At 41.9% G+C, this 25,449-nt stretch overlaps 1 protein-coding gene across 1 annotated transcript; it reads left to right on the top strand.

Moving 5' to 3' along the window:
• Nucleotides 1–24,269, top strand: LOC308096433 (cohesin subunit SA-3-like; the record flags this gene model as incomplete). Its single annotated transcript, XM_080443855.1, has 29 exons — nucleotides 1–26; nucleotides 641–737; nucleotides 1,572–1,790; nucleotides 2,263–2,359; nucleotides 4,254–4,330; nucleotides 5,002–5,206; nucleotides 5,440–5,591; nucleotides 5,773–5,970; nucleotides 6,303–6,401; nucleotides 7,801–7,880; nucleotides 8,206–8,313; nucleotides 9,413–9,509; nucleotides 10,010–10,106; nucleotides 10,228–10,331; nucleotides 10,571–10,663; nucleotides 11,869–11,961; nucleotides 12,165–12,365; nucleotides 13,258–13,325; nucleotides 13,552–13,621; nucleotides 16,487–16,649; nucleotides 17,209–17,339; nucleotides 18,214–18,315; nucleotides 18,994–19,127; nucleotides 19,554–19,682; nucleotides 20,201–20,331; nucleotides 20,426–20,672; nucleotides 20,796–20,876; nucleotides 21,830–21,950; nucleotides 24,204–24,269. The coding sequence occupies 29 exons, from the start codon at nucleotides 1–3 to the stop codon at nucleotides 24,267–24,269; spliced, it is 3,486 nt and encodes a 1,161-aa protein (XP_080299981.1).
• Nucleotides 24,270–25,449: the final 1,180 nt, after the last annotated feature.

The raw sequence follows: 25,449 nt of genomic DNA, 5'->3' as shown, positions 1-25,449 counted from the left end.
ATGGACAGTCAATCAGATGTTGACAGGTAATATTAGCCAGTGGTGTAAAGTAACTAAGTACATTTACTCAAGTACTGTACTTACTACTTAAGTACAATTTTGAGGTTTATTTTTTTTACTTTGCTGGAGTATTTCCAATTTTCAGTACTTTTACTTCTACTCCACTACATCTCAGAGAAAAATATTGTACCTTTACTCCACTACAATTATTTGAGAACTTCAGTTACTAGTTACTTTGTAGATTTTGATAATTATTACAAAACATACCTTATTCACTTCAGCCCTATATGCATGTCAGCTATTTGAAAATAGCCGATCTACAAGCTCACAATTTGTAGTGATGCAGGCATTGTGAGCTTGTACTTGTAGATCTGCTATTTTCAAAATATTTTTATACATTTGAAAAGTTGTAAAATGGGACATTCTACACAATGAGTACTTTCTACTTATGGTGCTTTAAGTACATTTTGATACAATACCTTTGCACTTATTAATTAATTAATTTGATCTTAACATCTTAAAACTTGCACTTTATTGTAAACAATGTTGATGGATGAGGGTAGTTTTTGTCATCATTTATCACTTTGTAATACTAATCTGTTTATGTCCTAACATGTTCAATTTTGTCCATGTTTATCAGTCTTGAGGAGCTGGATGAGGTCAAACTCAAGGCCAAGTCTAGAGGAAGGGGCCGGGGGAGAAGGGCAGCTAAGCCTCGAGCTAAGCCTCAAACTGTGGTAAATAAGCCAATCCTTCTCTTACTCATTAATACTCTTAATGATGTCAATTTCGTTTTTTTAATTATTATTATTAAAAATAAATTATAATATGCACTGTACACAGCTGTTGTACCACCTTACTCAATCCTTATTCGTTCATTGGCTGCCGGTACATAGCTACCACAATCAAAGCTAGAGTGTTTGACCAAAAGAAGCATCTTTAATGTTGGCATGATAAAAAATACAATGTTTTTGTAAAACCTATTTAAATTGAAGTGTGCGGCCGCTGTATTGTCCCCTTCACACAATCTTTTTTATCATTTTTGTATTCACTTATTTGATGTACCTAGTTACATCCTTTTACATATATGTGTGGCCTCTCAGACTAGTGCTGATAGTTTCTTCTAGAAGTGACGGTTAATGAAATGTCCACACTGGTGGGTAGGTAGTACTATGGTAATAATCTTTAAAAAACTAAAAGGCCTGTATTAGAGTCCAAAGGCCTGTATAGTGAGATTTGGAGTTAGAGCCAGGCATCAGTAGTGGTTGAATTAAGCCACCTTATCTTGTCCACCTGCTTCCACATCATATAGGTACATCAATGTTTTTATCCAGCAACTATCCAGGTCAGCTCAGCTGTTGAATAAGTTCCTAGTTCACTGGCATAACAAGCAACCAATAAGGACACAAGCATCAGAGTTGTAGTGCAAATAACATTACTGTGATCATAGAATAAGTTTAACTATGCAAGTGTAAAACAAGTGAATGGCCTAACCCTTAAAATATGCAAAACATGTGGGAGAAGGAAATCCCCTATTGAGCTGCCATCTGATATCTCTTTCATCCCTCAAGCCACCTACAAGACCAAGAAGGAGCAAAGCTTCATCAAAAGAGAATGAATCTGTCACCTTACCCGCTCCTGCAGACGGCTCGTCTAACTTGCAACAGTCTACCCCGGAGGCGTCCAGGCAGGGTTCCCCTGTCCATGCGAGCAGAGAGACCCAGGAGAAATGGGGTATCACACCAAATGACATGTTTGCAGCCGTACTCTCTGCGAAGACTGCCATGGTGGTGAGCAAAGCATCTTTAGAAGGGGGTAGGAATTATTGCGAGTTGGGCTAGGAAATAATGTTTCAGGAGAATGAGCAGCCCACTCACCTACCATTTGCATTTTTTGTTGAGGTGCAAATAGGAAGATGAGGGGCAATATTGTAGGGTATGAATATTGGGACTATGGGTTCTATATGATTTTTGCATTTGCGTGGTCTGAGGTAGACGTTCTACATTTGTTTGTCAAGTAAGAACACATTTAAATAAGAAAACACAGATGAATCCCGGATTTGTGCTTAAAATGTTCTTATTGAACTGTATTGAATGGTTTCAGCACAGATTTGTGTGTACGCGGTCTACGTTTTTTGTGAATGAGGGCCAATGAGAGGGCGATAAGAGAATGAGCAGGTTAATTGTAACCGACCAAATACTAATGCCACCAATGAACAAACTGCAGACATCTCATTGGCTACATCTCTCTGTCAATCTTCAGACAGTGGTGGACGAGTGGTTGGACAGCTACAAGCAGGACCGAGAGGAGGGGCTGCTGGTGCTCATCAACTTCATCGTCCTGTGCTGTGGGTGTCAAGGTCAGTTGGAGTCTGAGAGACGGGGGTTGAAGTTCAACAGTTCTTCTAACGTGATCTCAGTATAAGCATTGATTGGGATGCCACTATTGATCTGCTAGTGTGCTAACAATGCAAGGCTTACAGCCAATTCACGTCGCATTGTCGCAATGCTGGCACGTACTAATTGAGACGTGGAGACAAGCGTTGCGATGCCTTTCCACAGTGGTATGACCAGTGTCCCCCAGGGATCTGTACTAGGCCCCCTACTTTTTTTTAAAACAAATCTGTTTGTCAAAATCCAAAAACTCACAATGCACCTTGATTCGTTGTGAGCCTTTACATAGGCTATTTTCTCTGAGTGTTCCCCAGAATAGGGACACTAGGATTCCTGTGGTTAACCCATTAAGACCTGAGGCCGATTCTACAAAATGTTTTCTGAAAAACAGTTAGTATGTTGCTATCAGTGGTTCTCAAACCTTTTATGTCAAGTACCCCCAAAATTATATGTATTTGGCTGCCGACCCCCCATCTAAAAATATTTTGTTCCAGGGACCCCAAATGCAAAGATTTTAGTTAAAAATGTTAGCTTTAAAAGAATATATATATTCAAAGATTTGCACAAATTTTCAAGATTTTTGAAAAGCCAAAATATAAAATAAAAATAATGTTTTTTAGCTTTTCCGGTTTAAATGGGTTAAAGGACCATACGGTGGTCGGGGAGGGGAGGCGGGGACATAGATTGGTGAAGCAATAGGAAGCGGCGCTGGTACCGAGCGCAAGGCTTTGGATCTGCCCTTCAAGACCTTCGATAGGGCGGGCTCCTCCAGTCTAACCAATAGGTAATCCAGAACTTTGAACTTTATGAAGCTTTACGTTTTGTTAAAGTTGCATTATTGCGTTTTAGTGAAGTTGAAAGCATATATTGATTTGAAAAGTCTAGCCAAAAATAGACGTTTGAAAGTTTCAATTTAACTTTTATTTATTCCAAAATCTTATCGAAAGGCAGTATGCTTTGGAAAATGCTTGGCAGTACTGGCTCACTAAACAAGCAATTCCATCGGTATGGTCCTTTCAAATAAAGTAATTATCCAGCTTGGATAGTAAGCATAAAGAACTTGCACACTTAGCACTTCCTGATAGGTGGCTTCATGAAGTTTGACCAGTGTAGACAGGATTCTGGAAGCAGTGTGTCTTGGTGACATGCATGTGCATGTGAAACGCAGTGAAAGCAGTGAGTGGAGACTTGGTGGTTACTCAGTGCTACTGCTTTTAATACTGAATGAAAAGGTTCAGATGAAGCAACTGTGTCCAATTTACTGTATGTGCTGCGGGGCTGAGAGACAGGACGTTTTCATGTCAAGCTGAGACTACACTATCATAAACATGATGCTGAGCAAAAATCAGCATTTATTGGATTGAGATTGGGATGTTTGAAAAGGAAACTTAACATGAGAAGTTGCACACCTCAGATTTCTAGGGTAGATTGTATGCTGGAGAGATCATATTGTACAGGAACGATAAATGCGTTATTTTTTTATGTTCTTACAATCGGTGTAATAGTTGTTGTTTTTCATTAACATTAATTGCAACATTAAGGTTTGTGCGTTTTAAATTTGTGTATTCTAATCTGCTCAGAATCGGATAAGAATTCTCTGCTTTACTGCCCATTACACTGTATTTACGTGGAATAAGCAATGTCTCTTTCTTTCAAAACGATTTCCAAAGAAGCAGGTTCTGCAAATCATTATATGAATGAAATTGCCGAATACTACAATAGAACAATAGATAATGGGCTGGTGTTTAACAATTATAGCAAATTAGTATGTGTGCAGATGAAAACAATTTAATTCCATTTCAGCATAAATTCAAGTTTGGGAGGCTCTAGTGAGTTTGTGTGTCCTGTGTTTTTGTCCAGGTTCTGTAAGCAGAAGGATGTTAGACAACATGGACCACGCCACTATCATCAGTAGACTGACCAAAGACTTCAAGGAGGTGAATCTCTCTTTTTTATCTCTGCCAGGCTGCCGTGCCGGGAGACAGAAATTATATTTTCACCTCTGTCTGTCCTATGTGTCTGTCTGCAGCTAAACCGCTGGTTCGATCTGCATCAAATTGTGCATGCACGCTCCAGGAACACACCCCACCCCAAATGTTTTCAAATCGGACTCATAATGGCACTATACCAGGCTCTACGTTTTGGCCTATAACTCTTCAATCAAACAATCAAATTTCTCTTCACCTGGTTTCCTCAGATCATGACTCCCCACATAGGCCAGAATATGAACAATTCGGAATGAATTCATGCTCTTTAACAGCTGGCTATAATTTCCTATTTTACAAAAAATGTCAGTCATGAACGCTGTGTTCAATCACCACCAAATTTGAATCACACAATGACGGGCCACTAAACAACGCAGAGCCAAACACTATTTCACTTAGACCCATGGGGTGCCACAAATGCTACACTGTTTTCTTTGCAAAAACATGATTTCTTTACTATTACGGATTAGCCTGGTTCCAGACAAATCTGCCATTGCAAAAAAGAAAAGAAAAATTGTAGTACAATGTGGTCACATTTGAATTGATTAACTGTCTTGCGATGCAACATTATAGTTATTAATATAAGATACAACTGCATTTCTCCCACCTCTCCTGTTCCCCAGGCGACGGTGGACTACCCTCTGTGCTCCACAGGAGCCAAGTGGAAGAGTTTCAACAAGAGCCTGTGTGAGTTCGTCAGGGTTCTGGTGCGCTCGTGTGAGAACGGCCTGCTGTATGATGATAACCTGTTCTCCGCTCTGCTGCCGTTGCTCACTAGCCTGTCTGACTCACAGGTCCGAGCCTTCAGACACACCAGCACACTGCTGGGTGAGTTGGCAACGCACACTTACCCACACACAAACGCATAGTCATCTGCCTTGAAATTAGGAGTATATTGTTCTGTCTGTGTGTGTGTGTGTGTGTGTGTGTGTGTGTGTGTGTGTGTGTGTGTGTGTGTGTGTGTGTGTGTGTGTGTGTGTGTGTGTGTGTGTGTGTGTGTGTGTGTGTGTGTGTGTGTGTGTGTGTGTGTGTGTGTGTGTGTGTGTGTGTGTGTGTGTCAGCCATGAAGCTGATGACAGGGTTGGTGGAGGCATCTGTGAAGTTGTCCGCTCGACTGCAGACCACCACTCGGCATTACGAAAATGAGATCAACAAGCCAGTCCAGCACCAGGACTTCACCAGACTAGAAGAGCTACAGAACACTATCACTGAGGTGTCTCTCTCACACACACACACACACACACACACACACACACACACACACACATACATACATACATACATACATACATACATACATACATACATACATACATACATACATACACATCATTATTTACCTTTATTTACACTTTTAATGTATGTGGACATCTCATTATCTGTGTGTGTTGCAGTTGAGAGAGAACCGCGAGGAGCTGACGGCCATGACAAACAGCGCTTTCAGTGGTGTGTTTGTCCACCGGTACCAGGACGTGGTGCCAGAGATCAGGGCCATCTGCATCCAAGAACTGGGCACCTGTGTAATGCACAACCCTGAGTGCTTCCTCGACGACCAATACCTCAAATACCTGGGGTGGATCCTACATGACTCGGTGAACCCCACACACACACACACACACACACACACACACACACACAGACACACACACACACACACACACACACACACACACACACACACACACACACACACACACACACACACACACACGCACACATCATTATTTACTTTCATAATTTTTTTGTTTATTTTTCTATCATCCTATGTAAAATGATATATGAAATTCCCTAGTCATCCAATTTGGACACACGCATTAACACACTCAAATAAAAAGCACAAAAAAATCTAAGCCTTCTCAAGACAGCTCACACTGTGTGTGTGTGTGTGTGTGTGTGTGTGTGTGTGTGTTGTCTGTCCCTCCAGCAAGGCTCAGTGCGTCTGCAGTGTGTGCGTGTGCTGCAGGGTTTGTACCGGGAGAAGGATTTCATTGGACGCCTGGAGATGTTCACCAGCAGATTCAAAGTCAGCAATCCTCACTGTACCTTTTCTCTCTCTTTCTAGCACCCCCTCCCCAGCCCCACATATACACCTACCCCCCCCCCCCCCCCCCCCATCTGTCCCTTTCTCTTACCCCCTACATGTTCACCAAATGTTCTTCTTTCTCTTTTGCATGTTCCTTGTATTTTCTGCACCATCCTCTATCGCTCTGCCTCTCCTGTCCTGATCTATCTATCTATCTATCTATCTATCTCTCTCTCTCTCTCTCTCTCCTCTCTCTCTCTCTCTCTCTCTCTCTCTCTCTCTCATCTCTCTCTCTCTCTCTCTCTCTCTCTCTCTCTCTCTCTCTCTCTCTCTCTCGACTAGTCACTCTCTCTCTCGACTAGTCACTCTCTCTCTCTCGACTAGTCACCCTGTCTATCTTTTTGTCTGTGTCAATTGTGTCTGTCAGTCACTGTATGTTTGTGTCTATGTTAACGGTTAATAATCTCTTGTCCAGCAAACTAAAACCTTACCAAGCCCAATATGTTGCAACAGATAAAGGTCTGTTTTAGGGCTGGACCATAATGGACAAAATCGAATATCACGATATGTTTGACCAAATACCTCTACAAAATCAAATGTGTCATTGTGGATACCGTGTGTCTGCGTGAGTATTTCTGCATGCACGCTGTATATACACTTTATGACAAAGTCAGTGGACACCCTTTCTAATTAGTCTGTCTAATTGTGTGCTTCCAATGTTTTGCAGAAGGATATTTAATGTTGCAGAATGACAATCCCCCTGTGTGCCCCACACTTCTCCATACATAAATGGTTAGTTGAGATCAGTGAGGAAGATCTTGCATTTATTTAACAACTTTGGAACACTAATTGCGAGGATTTGATAGGTGTTGGATAGTGTTAGGGTCAGGTCTCTGTGCAGACCAGTCAAGTTCTTCCTCACTGATCTCAACAAACCATTTGCTGTATGTTTGGAGGGAGCACACTGGGGATTGTCATTCTTAAAATTAGAAGGTGACTTTTGGTCCTATATAGTGAGCAGTGGATCTCAAACAAGTGGGTGTCCGCGATGAGTGTCCACGGCCAAACACATGTAAAGGATTTCATTATGTATTTGGCCGCGGAGCCCCATCTGAAAAGGTATCCCCAGAAGAGAAGATTTATGTTCAAGACTATTCAAAATGTTTTGAGTATTTTCTATATTTTTGAATAGCCAACGTATAAAATATAGATAAAGGGGTTAAAATGATTGTAATGCTGTATTAACACATTTAGCTGGGGACCCCTTGGAACCCCCTGAAGGACCCCTGGGAGTCCCCGGACCCCACTTTGAGAACCACTGCTTTACATCCATGCATGTATGTCTTTGTGGGCATGCACACTTGTGTGTGTGTGTGTGTGTGTGTGTGTGTGTGTGCAGGAGAGAATTCTGTGCATGGCGCTAGACAAGGACTTGGACGTGGCTGTTGAGATCATGCAGCTGCTGTTGCTCATCTATCAGTGAGTCTGCACAATGCAAGCGTTACTCAGCACTGGTGTAGGAACTCAAAACCCAGGAGTAAATAAAAGAGAACTAGTATAAATAATGGAAATAAAACTGGGACGAAATGGACAAAAATCTGATCATATACATTATCCATTTAAGATAAAATAAACTAGAATATAGTTTATGGAATATAACTCTTCTGGTGTGTGTGTGTGTGTGTGTGTGTGTGTGTGTGTGTGTGTGTGTGTGTGTGTGTGTGTGTGTGTGTGTGTGTGTGTGTGTGTGTGTGTGTGTGTGTGTGTGTGTGTGTGTGTGTGTGTGTGTGTGTGTGTGTTGTAGGCAGACAGAGGGAGGCCTGACAGACACAGAGTGTAGTCACTTGCATCATATGGTGTTTGCCAGCAACAGAGGACTGGCTGCTGGTGCTGGTACTATCGTCTACAACATGTATGCTAACATCCCTCTATTTTATATCCACCTACCTACAGTACCCATTTCACAGCCCGGCTGCAACACATATGCATTTTGAGTTAAAAATGTTTGCTTTAAAAATGTATACATACAAGATTTGCACAATTCTTCAAGTTTTTTCAAAAATAGCCAAAGTATAAAATAATTGTTAAAGTGGTTAAAAGTGGTTTTAAAGGAGAATTCCGGACAAATTAAGTGTTATCTTTGATGTCTCGTTACTCACCTACCGATGTGAAAAGTAGCGTTCTTTTTTCCAGATTCTGGCAACACGAGTTGCCAGGTTCTGGAAGAAACAAGCAACCAGTGTTAAATCGTTCGCCATTGACGGCAGCCTCGCAGATAGTTTCAACGCATGTTTGACTATCATGAGACTCTACTATGAATACTAGTAGTGAAAAAAACAACTTTGCGTCGGTTATAATAGACGAATTTCCCTTAGCCACGCGCTCCCATTATGACAACGGAGGGGGTTTAAAAAATGACGACAGGGGAATATATGAAAAAAAAGAACGCTACTTTTCACATCGGTAGGTGAGTAACGAGACATCAAAGATAACACTTAATTTGTCCGGAATTCTCCTTTAATGGGTTACTGGAAATTTCAGCGATTTTGAACCTAAATCCCATTGTTCTGATGTGAGATTATATATAGTATAGAAAAGATTTGCTATGTCTTTTCTGTGCATTCTCAGCGGCATGCGGAAGTGTGAAGTGTATATATATATATATATATATATATATATATATATATATATATATATATATATATATATATATATATATATATATGGATAGATTTGTATGTACAGTATACTGTACGTGATCTCCTCACATCAAAACTGTGGGATGTAGTTTCAAAATTGGCAATATTTGCAATGCTAATATGTATAGCATCATGTATAGCATCAGAAGTACAAAAATACAACACTTAATTCAGTTTTTTCCTAGTTTTAACTCATCCGCAACATGCAGCAAACACAAATAAAGTCTATAAAATCTGCAATACATTAAAATGCTTTCTAGTTTTAAGGTGTGTGTGTGTGTGCGTGTGCATGTGCGTGTGCGTGTGCGTCAGATGGAAACGGCAGGTCGCTGGAGACCCGCAACTTGCTGACAAAAATGACACCAAGGTCTTTTTTCACTCCCTGGTAAAATTCTACATCGAGTCTGAGGTAATTCCTCTGTGCTTGTCTCTCTGTCCATCTCATTATTGCTCTCTAGTTCTTTTGCTAGTCGAAATGGAGTCTTCTGTGAATTACTATGATAACTTCGTAGCGATGTAGAAATGTTATTGTTTTTTTTTTTACTTTTATTGTCATTCATATAATTGTAATTTACAGGCGATTAACATCATAGAGTAAATACAAAATCTTGTAAACAACCCGCCCCCTCCACCCTTTTTCTGTCTTGTCTGACCACCGCTCATCCCTCTTTCCTCTTCACCCATGTTTCTCTCTATTGTTTTCACACCGCTCAAACTTTACCATGACTCACAATGTTTAAAGTTGAAATCAGATTAACAGTAAAAGCTGCTAACATTCAACACAACAGTGCCCAGATAACCAACGGACGTTTGGACCTTGGGACGTTGGTGGCCAACCCTAGTGTTTATACTGTATGTATAATGATTTGGTTCAGCGTTCAGGAGCTCATCTCTCTCCCTCCCTTCCAGTTCCATGAGCATGGATCTTACCTGGTGGACAGTCTGTGGGGCGTCCCTGAGCTGAGGGACTGGAACACCATGACCTCCCTGCTACTGCATGAGCCTGGTACTATATACAGAAACATCCTCAGAGTGGAAAAACATACCTATACATTCTATCCCCCTTCCCTCTTATCCCAATAGCTTTAAATGTACAGTTGGTCTGATTATCTGTCTGTGTGTGCCAGGTCTGCAGTATGAACAGGAGGGTGCTCTGATAGAGCTCATGATATGTGCTATCAGACAGGCAGCTGAGGCTAAACCCCCTGTAGGGAGAGATCAGGGCAAGAAGGTGGACACACACACACACACACACACACACACACACACACACACACACACACACACACACACACACACACACACACACACACACACACACACACACACACACACAACTATTTCTGTGTTCTCCCCACTGGCCTGTACAATACCTTTTGTACCTGTTGCTCTTCTACACTGTACATCTGTTGTCATGTTACCATTTTTGTGTGTGTGTGTGCGTGCACGCGCGTGCGCGTGAGAGATCAGGTCTTAAGCCAGAAGGATAAGAAAAGCCATGCCCAAGACAGGAGGCGTATCAGCAGCCATTTCATCCCTGTCCTGCCCCAGCTACTGGCCAAGGTACCCGAGAGAGAGTGGAGGTATCTGGGTGGCGTGGGTATAAAGTACTCGCCCACCACAGTAGAGATGTGTTTGATTCCTCCACAGTACCCCAGTAAACACAGTTGTCAGTGTTTGCTGTCAGGGGATTGTATTCTTTGTAGAATATGACTCCTAATGGTTGGTCAGAGAACTTGTTCAGCAGGGAGCAGAACCAAGAGGGATGAGCATGAAGCTCTGCATGTGTGGAGCTCTCCGAGTGAAACTCCTCCCTGTTGGCTGAAAACAAAGGGCTGGTGCCTGGTGACTCTGTGTATCAGAGGAGGGTTGTCTACAGCAAGGGTTCCCAAACCTTTCAGGCCCCCCCCCCCCCCCCCAAGCATTTGGAATTGTAGGAGTTAAGGCATTACATTTAGTTTGACTTTGTTCCACATACTGTATGTTGGTTCATTTACAAAACAGTGTTGCACATTAAGCTAATCATCTCGGGACCCCCCAAAATAATTTGGGGCCGGGAACCCTTGATCTTCAGCTCTGTTTCCCAAACAGTGGGTCGGACCCATGTTTGGGTCGTGGACCAAATGTTTTATGGTCGTGAGTAAATATCCCCTTTTTTAATGTCTTCCATTCAAATATATATATATTATTTCTAAAGTTTAAAAAAAATCACAACTTTTCATCAATTAGAAAAATAATTTAATAATATAACATTAAATGAATCAAATAATTTCCTTAAATAAATAAAAAACTTTTAAGAAGTAGTGAAAATAGCCGACCTATCGCGTTGCATTGTGAGCTTATAGATCTGCTATTTTCACTAGTTTGGGTCCCGGGCAAACGTCTAATCTGTCTTTTTGGTCTTGAGCTAAAAAGTTTGGGAACCACTGGTCTACAAGTTCCCTCGGCCAATAGATGGGAGTGGGGCTAGCAGTGACAGGACCATGTAGTGCATTTCATTGTTTATATTTTATGTTCAATAAAATGTTATAATAGTGCCAGTTTAATCACAACAAGTCAACCTGGTCTTGTTGACAGTGGTCATGTCATTATGGTTGAGAATTTTCAAACGTTAAAGAAAATAGTGAAAATGGCAAACGCGTCACAATGATGCGTTGTGAGCTTGTAGATCGGCTATTTTAGAAATGTCTTAGTATAAAATAGGACGTAACGGTGGCTAACCAAATGGGGGGGCTACTCTAATCCCTTCCTTTACCTCTGCCCTCCAGTACTCTGCAGACGCTAAGAATGTGAGCCGCCTCCTGGAAGTCCCTCTCTACTTTGACCTGGAGACCTACAGCACCAATGGACAACTAGACAAGGTGAGCAGAGAGGAAGTCAACCTGGGACGTCACCCAGTTTACCCAGAAGTCAGGTTCCCTGGTGACGCAGTTTGGCTTAACTTGACCAGCTGTATTCACAGTTCCTCTCTATCCCTTCTCTGTCTATATATCTCTTTCTGTCTGTCTCTCTCTCTCTCTCTCTCTCGCACTCGCTCTCGCTCTCGCCCTGTGTGTGTTTACAGTACCTGGATCTGCTGCTTGAGCAGATGTGTGACATTGTGATGAAACACACTGAGGCCAGTGTGCTGGAGGCGTGCACACTTCTGTTCAGGTCCCTGTGCTCAGAGCAATACACCTTCTATGCTCGCTCCAAAACAGCCATCAGCCGTCTGCTGGATAGCCTGTCAGACCGCCTCAACCCCTTACTCAGCAACGTGCTGGAGGTACTGTATATAATACACACACCACATGCTACTTTACATAATATAATTGTAAAGAAAATGCCTCAGTAGTTGGTCAGTAACATGTTTAGTAGCTCTGATTAAAAATAGCATTTATTAGATGCATAGAACTATACTTTTTGAGATGGTATTTTTAGGTATTGAGCTGCTTACGCCTGTTAACTTGTAACTGCTCCCGATGATCAAGTTGGTGCCTTGGTTTTCTCCACCTTTTGTGTATGAACAATGGGTGAATGTGAAATCCATTGTAAAGTGCTTTGGAGAAAGGCGAGAAATAAATACAGTCCATTTACTTTAAGTCCATTTACTTTCACTACATAATGGTGAAATATCACATTTGATGGTTACTTGAAAGCAGCCCTAGGCATTAGGCACTGTCTTAGGAGCTGTTCTTGATGGCCTCTAGTGGAAGGTCGTGCACATAGCGACCACAACATCTCAGATGGTTTAACTCCAGCCAATCTCTTACACCAGTGATTTTCAACCTTTTCTGGATCCGGGCCCACTTTCAAATCTTGAGTGTTCGAGGCTCACCCATCTGACCACTTAACACAGCGGCTGTCGTGTTAATATAAGTAGTCAGATGGGTGGGCCCTGTGCATTTTCAGCGCATGTTTAATGGAACTAACATTAAGTTCCTAATCATCGCTATCACAATGAAAACATTTAAAAAAAAACATTATTTTCTTCATTATCATTAAAATCTTAGTGTTTTTTTGCCAATTAGTTGGTGGCCCACTTGCAATATCCTCATGGCCCACCAGTGAGCCCCGGCCCACAGGTTGAGAATCACTGTCTTAGACCTCGACAAGGCTCAGTTTGTTGCACATGGTCATGCATTTTGTGTGAATGTGATGTTGACTGTGTGATTTAGGAGACTACTGATGAAGATGAGCAGTATGGTGCTGCCACGGCTTTGACCAAGATTGCTGCTCTCAGCAGGTAAATTAAAACAGTAAGTGCATGTGCATGTGTGCATCCAAGTATATGTCACAAGGAGTGTGTTATAAGTGTGTGTGTGTGTGTGTGTGTGTGTGTGTGTGTGTGTGTGTGTGTGTGTGTGTGTGTGTGTGTGTGTGTGTGTGTGTGTGTGTGTGTGTGTGTGTGTGTGTGTGTGTGTGTGTGTGTGTGTGTGTGTGTCATGTTCCAGGTCATTTAATATAATCAGGGGACAGCACTTGGAGCCCTGTCTTCAGCTGCTGAACAAGGGTGTGAAGTCCGGAGACATGAACAAGCAGGTGTCTGCCTGACTGTTTTCACACATCCTTCATGACAGTCATACACATAGTGGGACATTGACATCAGCCACCATTCACATTCATTCTTGTACATTTTGAGTGGTTGGACCTGGGACGTATAACCACTTGAACCCCAACATCCATATTCTGAGGGGAACATTAGCCAAAAATAGACGATCTTCAAGCACACATCGCGTTCGGCCATTTTTGGCAAAGATATTTGGTGTAGATGGACAAAAGTGCTCCGAGTAGAGAGCCAACTCGGGTCCAGTTTACTAAGTATAGAGGGTTTAACCCATTTAGACCTGAGGCCGATTCTAAAAACGCCTTCTAAAACCTAACCTAAGTTTTCTGAAAACGTTCAAATTCTTACTGAAAAAAATAAATAAAACATTATGTTGTTATATGTATAGCAACGACTAATGAGACACAGAGGTGGCTCCCGGATTGAAAATAAATCGCTATCAGTTTAGAACTAATTAACCGACAATTCTAATAATTTATAATTACAATTATGCATAACAGGGGCTAGACAAAAATGTGACGCAAGCTTCTTCCATCTAGCAGAGTCAGGTTAGTTAGACAATGCTTGAATACATAAGGGTACATAATAGCGCCTTCACACAGCCAAGCCAGCTGAAACAGAGCAGTATTTGGCAAGTTTATCCTCTCACACACACACACACACACACACACACACACACACACACTAGCCTGGGCAGCATATCTTTTCGGGTCTATGATCCGGTCGGGAGCGGAAGTAACTCTACGTCACCAGGCGTGCCATCCGCGTCATCAGGCGGCCGGATGGGCAGATCCGGAAAGACTTCACCCCAAAATAAAATCCTTGATGCGGCGTAGTTTAGCTTATTTTTTAAATATAAATGTGCGTGCACTTTCCGGAGACTATTTAGCGTCTGTATTATCCCACGGGGAAATTCTATTCCATTTAAATAGGGATTGGGGAACCAAAACAAAGCGGCACCGCAAAACCGGATGGGCAAAATCCGGAAAGAGATATATATATATTTTTTTCAGTAGGCGTGGCCTAGACCGGATCACACAGGTCTTTAATAACGCATACCAGGCTTTCCTCCGAGGTGGAAAGACTGGTGACGCGAGGTTACACGCACGCACGCACGCACGCACGCACGCACGCACGCACGCACGCACGCACGCACGCACGCACGCACGCACGCACGCACACACACACACACACACACACACACACACACACACACACACACACACACACACACACACACACACACACACACACACACACACACACACACACACACACACACACACACACATACATACATACAAAGAGTTCAACAGCAGTGGTTAAGACAGATAGAGCTGACACCTGACTTCTTCCATATGATTCCAGCTGATGGTTGCAGCTCTGCAGAGTGCTGCCTTCCACCTGATCTGGGCCAGGATGCCAGTGTCAGCCAGTTCCTCTCCTGCTGTGGTAACCACACACACACTCATTATTTCTGCAAAGAGCAAAGAATAACCTTAAAATTACTCAATACAGCATAATTATTCAGAAGCCAAATGTTTGCCCAGTGGAAAATACCTTTATTTACACAATTATGTTGGGCAAATCTTTGCTGCAGTTGCTGCTGCTTGCACTGTTTTTGTTCACTGACCGGAGCTTCAGTTCTTATTCTCTTGAATTGTTGGGGGGCAGTGTACGTTGCATGGGAGTAATGGTGTCCAACTCAGGAAACAAAAGGTCCCTTCTGCACACTGGAAAAGGGTGATGTCTCATGCTGACATTGAGAACTCAAAAGTGTGCAAGGCTTCGTTCTCTGATTTAACCCTTTAAGGCCTATATACTTCATTGTACGACTAATAGCGGTAATAACTGATCTACAAGCTCACAACACGCATTTTTTTAAATGTTTGAACGTTTTGGATGTCCAAAATAGTGACGCCAGGTTGCCAGTGGTTAAGCTGTGTTAATCATTCAAACAATCACCCGACTCCTTCTCTCTCCCAGATGGAGCCAATGCAAGTGAAGAAGGCGGTGAAGTCTTTCTACAGAGTGTCTGAGAAATGTCTGACCTCCGACCAGGCAGAGATCAGAGACACGGTCAGATTCACTGTAGAATCAAATCTGGATTACTTTTGGCCAGTTAAAATGTTGGATGTGTTGTCTGTCTCATTTCCTGTCTCTTTTCTATTCTATCTATGGAGTAACAAGACAGTCATGCTATACCAGGTTGCTCTCTCCAGCGTCCCCGCACGGAACCAAATGGACCCGTCCCGTGGTCCTGTACCCTTTCGCTCGCGGACTAACAAAAACAGCCAAAATGGCAGTAAATAGTTTATGAACGGAGCTAAATCAGTTTGTGTGCCTCATCGTGTTGCTGTTTGTTCTGGGTTGCTGTTGGAGGCGGCGCTGTGTGTGTGTGTGTGTATGAGGAGTCAAGTCAATAGTTTGTTTGGTGGCGACGACCACACTTTTTTTTCTGGGCTGTTTATTTCCCATGGGATCCCTCCAGCAGCAACAGCGGCATTTACCATAGAGATACATACAGTGGCCTAACACAGTATTGTGGGTCGTCTTTAGATCCCATATTCTGAGAGGACATTGAGCCCTCATTGGCTAAAGGACCAGCCAATGAGGAAAAAGTCACGCAAAAGTCACGACTACGAGTGTAGATGTAGACCAGGTTTTGCAACCTGGTAAAAACAGCAACAACAAAAAAAGACGTAACCAAAGTGTGTGTGTGTGTGTGTGTGTGTGTGTGTGTGTGTGTGTGTGTGTGTGTGTGTGTCTGTGTGTGTCTGTGTGTCTGTGTCTGTGTCTGTGTCTGTGTCTGTGTGTGTGTGTGTGTGCTCGCTCTCCAGGCCTTTGAACTGCTGTGTGACCTCTTGGTGCTGTACAGCGGTTATTCGGTTCGTTCCCAGGCAGACCTCAAGATGCTGAGCTGTTCTTGCCCTCAAACCCTCCAAACTGAGATGTCTGGCTTCCTCGTTGACTTCATCTTCAACGAAGACGACGATTATGATGGTGCGCATGCAATACAGAGCCTGTCCATGACCGTTTACGGCTTTGTTATTTTTTCTCTTATATTGTTTATCTTTTGTTGCCAGAGAATACATTTGAATTTCCTTTTAACTTAGTCTAAGCTAAGCCATACTGTATATATGTAAAGTATAGGTAGTTCTCTACTTGACCCAATGACGCTTATTACATATCGAACAAGCGAATCGCAAAGGCCCCAATGCATGGATTACTTCCTCTTCGTGCTTGACATGGAAGCAGAGCGTAGCTATGAATGGAAATGTCCATTCTATATATTTATTTATATATTCAAAGCTTATCACTTCCTCATACGTCTCATATGTTGCTTCGACCATCTCTCTCTCACTCGCCTCCATCTTTTCCTCCTTCAGGTGACTATGCTTACAACTGCAGTAGGGCTACACGGTTCATCACCAATATTGACCAGTGTTGACTCATACAATATTGAAACAAAGGCTACGGTTTCTCTCTGTCAGGAAAACTGCAGCCCAATCTGCAGCTCTCTGATGATTCACCCTCAGTCTCTCTATCCTCCCCTACCCAGATGAGTCAGAGGAAGTGAAGCTAGCCGCTGTCCAACGGAAACGTAACCAGCTGGCTGGCTACTGCAAACTGATCCTCTTCGGAGTGCTGGACCTCAAGGCTGCAACAGATGTCTTCAAGTATTATGACAAGGTGGAGAAAATGCAAAAAAGCAACTGATATGTTCTGTGCTACATCCTCTTCTATATGCAATGTAATTGACCTTTGAAATTGGAAACCAGCTTTATCAATACTAGAATGGTGATGTGATCAGTGGGAAATAAACAAAGCAAAAACTAAAGTATTAACACAAAAAGTTAATGAGGGGGAGTAAGGGCCCCTACACACTGTCCGACATTTGAAATGGTCGGCGAGTTAACAGATCGTTAAGCATTTCACATTGCACGAGTTTCTTTCTTGAAATCGGGCTATATATATCGTTGTGGTTCTCGCACGATTGATTGGTCGGCGACAAGGGTTCACTGATTGCAAGATATTTCACCACGATGTGATCCAGACCCGGCCGATACATAGCCTACATTTGTTTTTATTCCAATTCATTTTAACCAACGTCTCACGAAAACGTGCAAGGCTCCCGTGATATACGCTCGAGACCGAGACAGGACGCTAATGATTGACGTTAAATATTTGTCTGTATGTGTGTCTCTCTCTCTCTCTATGAAGCAAGCAGCGAGCAGCAAGCAGTGTTGCCATGTCCGCGTATTATAAGCGGCTTTGGCCTTGTTTTTCTGTAAAGTTGCGTGTATATTGGTAGTTGGGGTAGCGTTTTTTGGGGCTTAATTGTTTCTAAAGTTTACCGGTAGTTGCTTATTTGGGCTTGTTTCCTTATGTTGTTTAAACCAGTGGTTCTCAAACAACTTCTGAAAATATAGACCCCCATGCAAGATTTGTGTGGATTTGGAAAATATTCAAACATTTTCAAAACATTTTTTTAGCATGACCTGGTATTGCACCTGGTATAGCAGTCCATAGATAATGACAATCTTCCTTTCCTTCTCTACTGTAGTTCAATAATGACTTTGGTGACATCATCAAACTGCTTCTAAACAAGAGCAAGCTCATCGATCCAGTCGAGAGTGCCATGACTGTGTGTCTCTGCCTGCAGCAGGTGTGTGTGTGTGTGTGTGTGTGTGTGTGTGTGTGTGTGTGTGTGTGTGTGTGTGTGTGTGTGTGTGTGTGTGTGTGTGTGCGCGCGCACGCACGCCAAGTATGAGGTTCACACATGGAACATTGTGTATTGACATCGTAACCTTATACAACACAGGACCACTGCTTTGAGTATCAAGTAGCTGGGGTTTTGATTGATTGATTGAAATTTTTATTAGGCAAAAGAATGTAAAACAACACAGTTACATTTATAATACTTTTGTCTAAAAGGTCCTTGAATTAATTTCATAGACATGTATAGTAGCAACCAAACAGTTCAAACAGGGGTTTCACTGTGTCTCCACAATCTTGGATATGCATGTAAAATTTACTTTTAAATACTGCTGTGCTGTTGTCTCGTGTGGAAAATCCCAACCACCTGGCACTTAAAACAATGATAACAAATGCTTGGGTTGTTAAATGTCAAAGAATATATAAAATTGTTAACTACCGGTATGTCCATATAAAACAAAATCAAGCAAGCAGGTGGAAGCAACCAAGGAAACCAATGATTTTCTCTGTTATATTACAAAATACAATAAAATAATATTCATATAACATTAAACTACAATACAGAAGTTGAATTTCCCAACGGTGCTGTACAAAGTGTGTGTGTGTGTGTGTGTGTGTGTGTGTTCAGCTATTCACATACCTGGACCCTACTGAGAACGCTGGGAGGGAGTTTGAAGATATCATAGTATTGGCCAAGAAGCTTGCCATGAGCTTGGGTGTCGACCTACAACGCATCCAAGAGCCACTGCAGGCCCTGCACATGTTAGTCCCTCATTATCTGTCCTTGTTTTGCATTTTGTTGATGATGTTCTCCACAGGGACCCTTTCCAATGCAACGCCATCGATGAAGATAAGCACGTGCATTAAATGTTACAAGGTTTAAAGGCCCAGACACACTGCAAGCGTCATTGAGTGTACCTGATGCGTGTCAAGTTAGGCCACTTGTTCACATTGGAAGCGTCAAATCCTCTATATTTGGCTTTGTATTGTTGCATCGTGTTTTGTACTGTGCAATTATCTTCTGCCCATAGGGAATCCACAAATGCAAAAAGGTGCACCATCTGTACACACTCTATTTCCGGAATTTGTAGATTCCTCTTGTCCTGCTGACAGCTAAAACCCATGACAGTTTATTTTGTGTGTGTGTGTGTGTGTGTGTGTGTTTGTGTGTGTGTGCGTGCACTTCAGGGAGGGTATACGCTTTGCGTTCCATGGCATACAGGAGGTGGAAGGAGGGCTCCAGCCGACAAAGCTGCTGTTTCTGGAGATCCTCAGTGAATTCAGCTTTAAAGTTCTCCGCCAGAACCGAACCCATATGTGAGGAGACACACAACACACACACTCAACTACATCAAACGAAGCCAAGGACACACTATTATACACTCATACACTCATTATCACAGTGACTTGCATTACCATGTGCCCCATGTTTTCAGTCACTTTATTAAAAGTTGAATACACCTTTACATGCTCAGTGAATAACATCCAAGGTCCTTTCCTTTTTGACAAATCGAGAAGTCACTGAATCAGAAGTCTGTGTTGTCCCAAGCTTGAATAGTTTTGAAAAAGGTCAAGTTGTCGTTTTGGCACTATACATAGTTATGGAGGAAGGCTATTTCGTTCCACTGTGTACTTGCATATTGACGGGATTACAAATAAAGCTCCACTCTGTAAAATGCTTAATTAGACATATAAACGTGGATAAGTCCCTTTTCCTTAATTCCACTTGTTGCAAACTGCTATGGTAACTACTTTTAACATGTGGAAATAACATTTCTAAACCAAGATTTTTTAAATTATTTTTTTCACTTCGTCTTGCCATATTATGCTAACAGAACTGCCATCCTAAACGGCAAGTGCTCCAAGGCTGCCCTCTCCTGGCCATCTGTCAGAATGTACCATCGCTCCTTGAGCACCTCCACATCCAGCCCTACAAAGCCAAAACGCAGGAGGCCCACCGGCCCAGGTGAGGAGGAGACACATGATTTGTCATAATGTTTTTATGGGATAATATACATGTATAATCATAGGAGTCATTGTATTGGCATTTTATCCCCAAGAACCCAGTCCTCCAGGGTCAGCTTCCGGGTCAGAGAGCGGTATCCCATTCCCGAGCATCGATGAAACTCCAACCTTTACCTCCACTTTGCTCAAAGGGGCAGAGGCTTCCAGTAGCCCATTGCCGAGCAACCTGGGAAGTCCACCCTTTAGCTCCACCGTGCTCCACCATGAGTCAACAATGCTCTTAGGCTTGGATAAAGACGGACACATCTCTGAACCTGAGTCTGAAGAAGAGTTCTCTGAGGGGTATGTTTATGTATTTTTATAGTGTAGTGTATCTAGGATCAGCAGTGTAATCCATGAAATCAAGAATTAAAAAAAGAAGGCAAAATTATATTATTATAATGTGTTTTCATGTTGTTTTTTTAGGTCCCAGATGCGCAATGTGAATACCCAGAGACGACAACGTCACTCAGACCTCAGGGATCTGGACTCCCACATGGTTACAATGTAAGAGGGGGCATTAGCCACTAATCTTTCTTGTAAACGTCTTGAATCTTGTCTTTAAATGTCATGTTGTCGGTGAAAGGCTTAAAGGGATATTTCACTTTCAAAAAAACTTTTGATCATTTTATCGTCTACTCAGGCTTTTGTGAACCCCCCAGACAGTTTTTAAGTTGCTCGATTCAGTATTTAGATATTTGATATTCATTTTACCAGACACGCCCCCTTCCTATACAAACCCATTGTAACTTCAAACTCCATTTTAACCATGTTAGATTCATCAAAAACACCCGTCCTTGGTTCTGGTGACTCATACCGCCCCCCTAATACGTGAGGGGGCCGTGTTTTTTCAATTACTTTTTTCATTTATTTTTTATATTTTTTTTGGAAAATGAAAAAAATAAAATACAATAAAAAAATAAAATAAAATAAATTAAAAAAATAATTCGAAAAACATGGCCCCCTCAGGCATTAGGAGGGCAGGGTAAGTCACCAGAACCAAGGACGGGTGTTTTCGATGAATTTAACATGGTTAAAATGGAGTTTGAAGTTACAATGGGTTTGTATAGGAAGGGGGCGTGTCTGATAAAATGAATATCAAATATCTAAATACTGAATCGAGCAACTTAAAAACTGTATGGGGGATTCACAAAGGCCTGAGTAGACGATAAAATGACCAACAGTTTTTTTTAAAGTGAAATATCCCTTTAAGTTGCATTCAAAGTTACTACCACTAAAAAAATTTACACCTGTGTTATACTCTTTCTTTAATATAAAATCTTGTCAGTTTTCAATTCTTAAACGTGTCATTCCAAAGATTTTAATATTTCCAAAAATAAGATTGTCATTTTGGACAATGATTCTTCATATAGAGATAAAATAAATTAATCATAGTTTCTTCTTCGTACACTCGGGTGGTCAGCAAGCAATCGATGCCAGATTTGTGTTTTGCTTTCCAGCCTGCCTCTGATTGAGGAAGATGATGAAGAGGAACCTACGATTGAGGACTTTGAAGATTTGGAAGAAGGGCAATCTACAATTGAGGACATCGATAACAACTCTGACAGTGGAAATACACCGGTAATGCGGGGCTGTGTGTAAATATATACTTGTGTATATACTGTATATTTCTCCTAATAAATAGGATGGGTAGATGCAGACGACACATTTCACATATTATGTGCAGTGACAAAAAATACCCCAAAGGAGTGGGGGAAACCAGCTCAATGGCCTTGGGATAGCGTGTCCGCCCTTGGGAGGTTGGGGTTCAATCCCCGGGAGAGTCATAAAGCAGTTCTCAAACTTTTTCGTGCCTTGATTTATATATTTGGCCGCGGACCCCCATCTTAAAAAAAATTGTGCAAGGGACCTCCAGAAGCACAGATTTTAATTACATTTTTCACTTTAAAAATATATGACGCGCAAGTTTGTATATCAGCTATTTTTGAATAGCCAAAGTATACAATATGGTTAAAGTGGTTAAAATGATTGTGATGCTATATTACACCAGGACTACACTACACCAGGCTTTTCAAAGCACGCGTATGCGCGGACACTGCACAGCAAAAAGCGTAGCTTCAAAGTTGAGAAAACCTCAACCAATCATAGCCCCCTCTCACCCATTTCTCCACCCAACACGGAATGGATATTTTCTCCCCATTATTAACTCTTTAACTGCCAGAGTAATAGTGTAATAGTGTCACCCCACCCGCGTCCTCAAGGAGATCGCCTCATTACACACATGGGGTTGTCGTAGTAGAGAAAACCGCTTGCGGCGATCCATTGCACAGCTGTGGCCGTTTGAATCTAGCTTGTTTTTGCAGTAAAGCAAGAGGAAGTAAATGAGCTTTTATTTTTTTAAATGACTTCATTCCGGGTCTGTCGTCATCAGGCAGTGAAAGCATCATTCATGCGGTTTATAACAGCGACATCTGGTGGAAAACCACTGAAAACACAAAATCTCTTTCTCGTCAACGGCAGTCTGAGCCTTAGAATCCGACGAGATTTCTCGTCGGTGGCAGGCAAAGAGTTAAGACTAGACCGGCCCGCTAAGGGCCATGCAAGTCGGGAACGACGTGATACACGCCCCATCCATTGTGCAATACTCATGTTATCCGATGTACTCGGTGAACCCGTTGTCAGCTCCACGCGCATCGCATTTTGCTTAGTGCCGCCGCTTTTGTTCGCTTCCTTCACTTTATATATAGTATATATCCAAACAATGATCCAACAAGATGGAAAGAGAACCTGTGCCGTAGCCCTATCTGGATGGGGGAAATCACAAGTCTGTTATTGCCAGAAAAGGATGCTTAAATCACAGAGAGAGAGAGTGATTTATCTTTCCATTCCCACGAAAATATGCAGAGAAATTGTCATATTTTGGGCATAGTTACGAATGGTGATTAATCATGATTCATTATTAATCTGTGATTAATCTGATTAAAAAGAAACACACACACACACACACACACACACACACACACACACACACACACACACACACACACACACACACACACACACACACACACACACACACACACACACACACACACACACACACACACACACACACACACACACACACACACACACACACACGAGAGAGGGAGCGGGGGGAATAATGTCAACAAAGTTAAGTATAATCAAACAATAGTTCATCCCGGTCCGGGGGTTATTCCATGCACTTTTCGTCAATGTTTCCTTCTGTATCCTAGGTTTTCCTATAAAGCAAGAGAAAGGCATTGTCAGTATGAGATTCACCAGTAACAGTATGTAATGGGCAATAGTAGAAATCTCGCTTACCGCCTGAGCACCTGTCCATTCACAGAGGAGTGCCAGTAGGGACTGAGGCAGAGTTAGTGAGTGTTTGTAGTGTGGCCCCACCTAGCCGGTCAGCGCAGGTGTCGTCAAATCAGGCTGAGTGAGGAGGTAGATTGGCAGGTACCGCCCCTCAATGACGCGAGCTAGGCTGGGGCACTGTCCTCTAGGCTGTACTCTGCCCCTGTCCCACTGTCTCGCCTCGGTGAGGTGCTTACCTGTCAGGCGGTTCCCCAGCGAGACACACACACACACACACACACACACACACACACACACACACACACACACACACACACACACACTAATAGAAATGTATAGTTTCATTCACCAAAGTTGCATTACATTTGCAATTACTTTTCTTTTCTTTTTCTATTATTATTATTATTATTTTTTTCAGGGTCTGTAGGACATTGTCATTTGATAATGAAAGTCTGTATGGGAATCCTTGACATGGAAAGACGTATGAAAACCCCTGCTTTATACAACTAATTGTTCCTCTTTGGTCTGCAGCCATCCACTCGTCAAACCTCCACCAGGTCCAGCTTCCGTGAGGACCTGTTCGAGGACCTGTTCTAGTGAGGGTCCTGAAGAACCCGAGACGTCCTGCAGTGAGGGCCTTGGAACCAGGAGCCCCTGGGAGACTTGGGAGAAAATGTTCACAATGTTGATATCAGTCCAATCTCTACTACGTTTGTTGAAATATATTTGAGTGTGCATTAGGGACATCTTACATGTTAAATAGTGACCAGGTCTAAGTTGCGTTTGTTTGACTCATCTAGCTAAATCCGCATTTTAAGTTGCGTTTGTATGACTTGCTAAATCCACGTTTGTCATGGAAGAAAGGTTGTTTTGTGTTAAGCCCTTCTTGTGTTGCAGTTTGTCTTTCAAATGTTCATATGGAAGCTTGCTTGAGAATTTATTTTCCTGATTTTGTATGTTGTTAAAACTCTTCCTTTTGATGACAAATGTATTGTTTCTGTTTACCTGTTACCACCGCACTCTGGTCCTAAAAAAACGTATTAAAAATGAAGAGGTTCGCACTCAGAAATAAAAGTTTTTTTTATACAGATCAAATGACAAACCTTTTTAGCTATCCAACCTTCATGTTACAGACACTGTAAAAAGATGTTCCGTCTTCTGGTGCTGAGATGATGCAGTTATTATCACAAACATCTATGTTTTAAAAATGTTAAAACGTACTGGGTAGCATACATTTTTTACGTCTCGTTTATTTGTGTTTATTTATTTTGTATTAAGAAAAGGAGTATTCAAAGTCAGACATAGAGCTCACAGTTTATATACAAAATAAATTAGAGCTAAAGTAATGCAATACCTGTTTTCTTTTCTTTTTAATATTACAATTACAAATAACAGGACTAAATGCAGTTACATACAGTAAAAATTAAATGGAGAAAGAAAAGAAAATAAGCTCGAGGTTATAGACTAGCATTTTCTTCAAAATGTTCTGGTTTTCATAGTTTTAGTGTTAAGTTTTCTAAGTATGACAGTAATAAGGCTTTACAACAATATTTGGACGTTGGTTAGCAAATTTGGTACTATGAATATGAAACTTGGCAAAAATTAAGAGAAGGTTGATAACACATTTTGTCTACGCTTATTTTATCATTTTTTGAAACATGTTTCCGTCAACATATTTACGTAGTGACGTAAGTTTGCTACGTGATGACGTTTGTGCTAGAAGAGAATCCCTTCCTTCCGCTGGCGGCAGACACAGAAGTGACAGTGTTGCCATGTC

The sequence above is a fragment of the Gymnoscopelus braueri genome, assembly GCF_963280865.1.
Source record: "Gymnoscopelus braueri genome assembly, chromosome: 12".
In the NCBI taxonomy this organism is placed as follows: domain Eukaryota; kingdom Metazoa; phylum Chordata; class Actinopteri; order Myctophiformes; family Myctophidae; genus Gymnoscopelus; species Gymnoscopelus braueri.
This window is presented reverse-complemented; position numbering and strand designations above follow the sequence as displayed.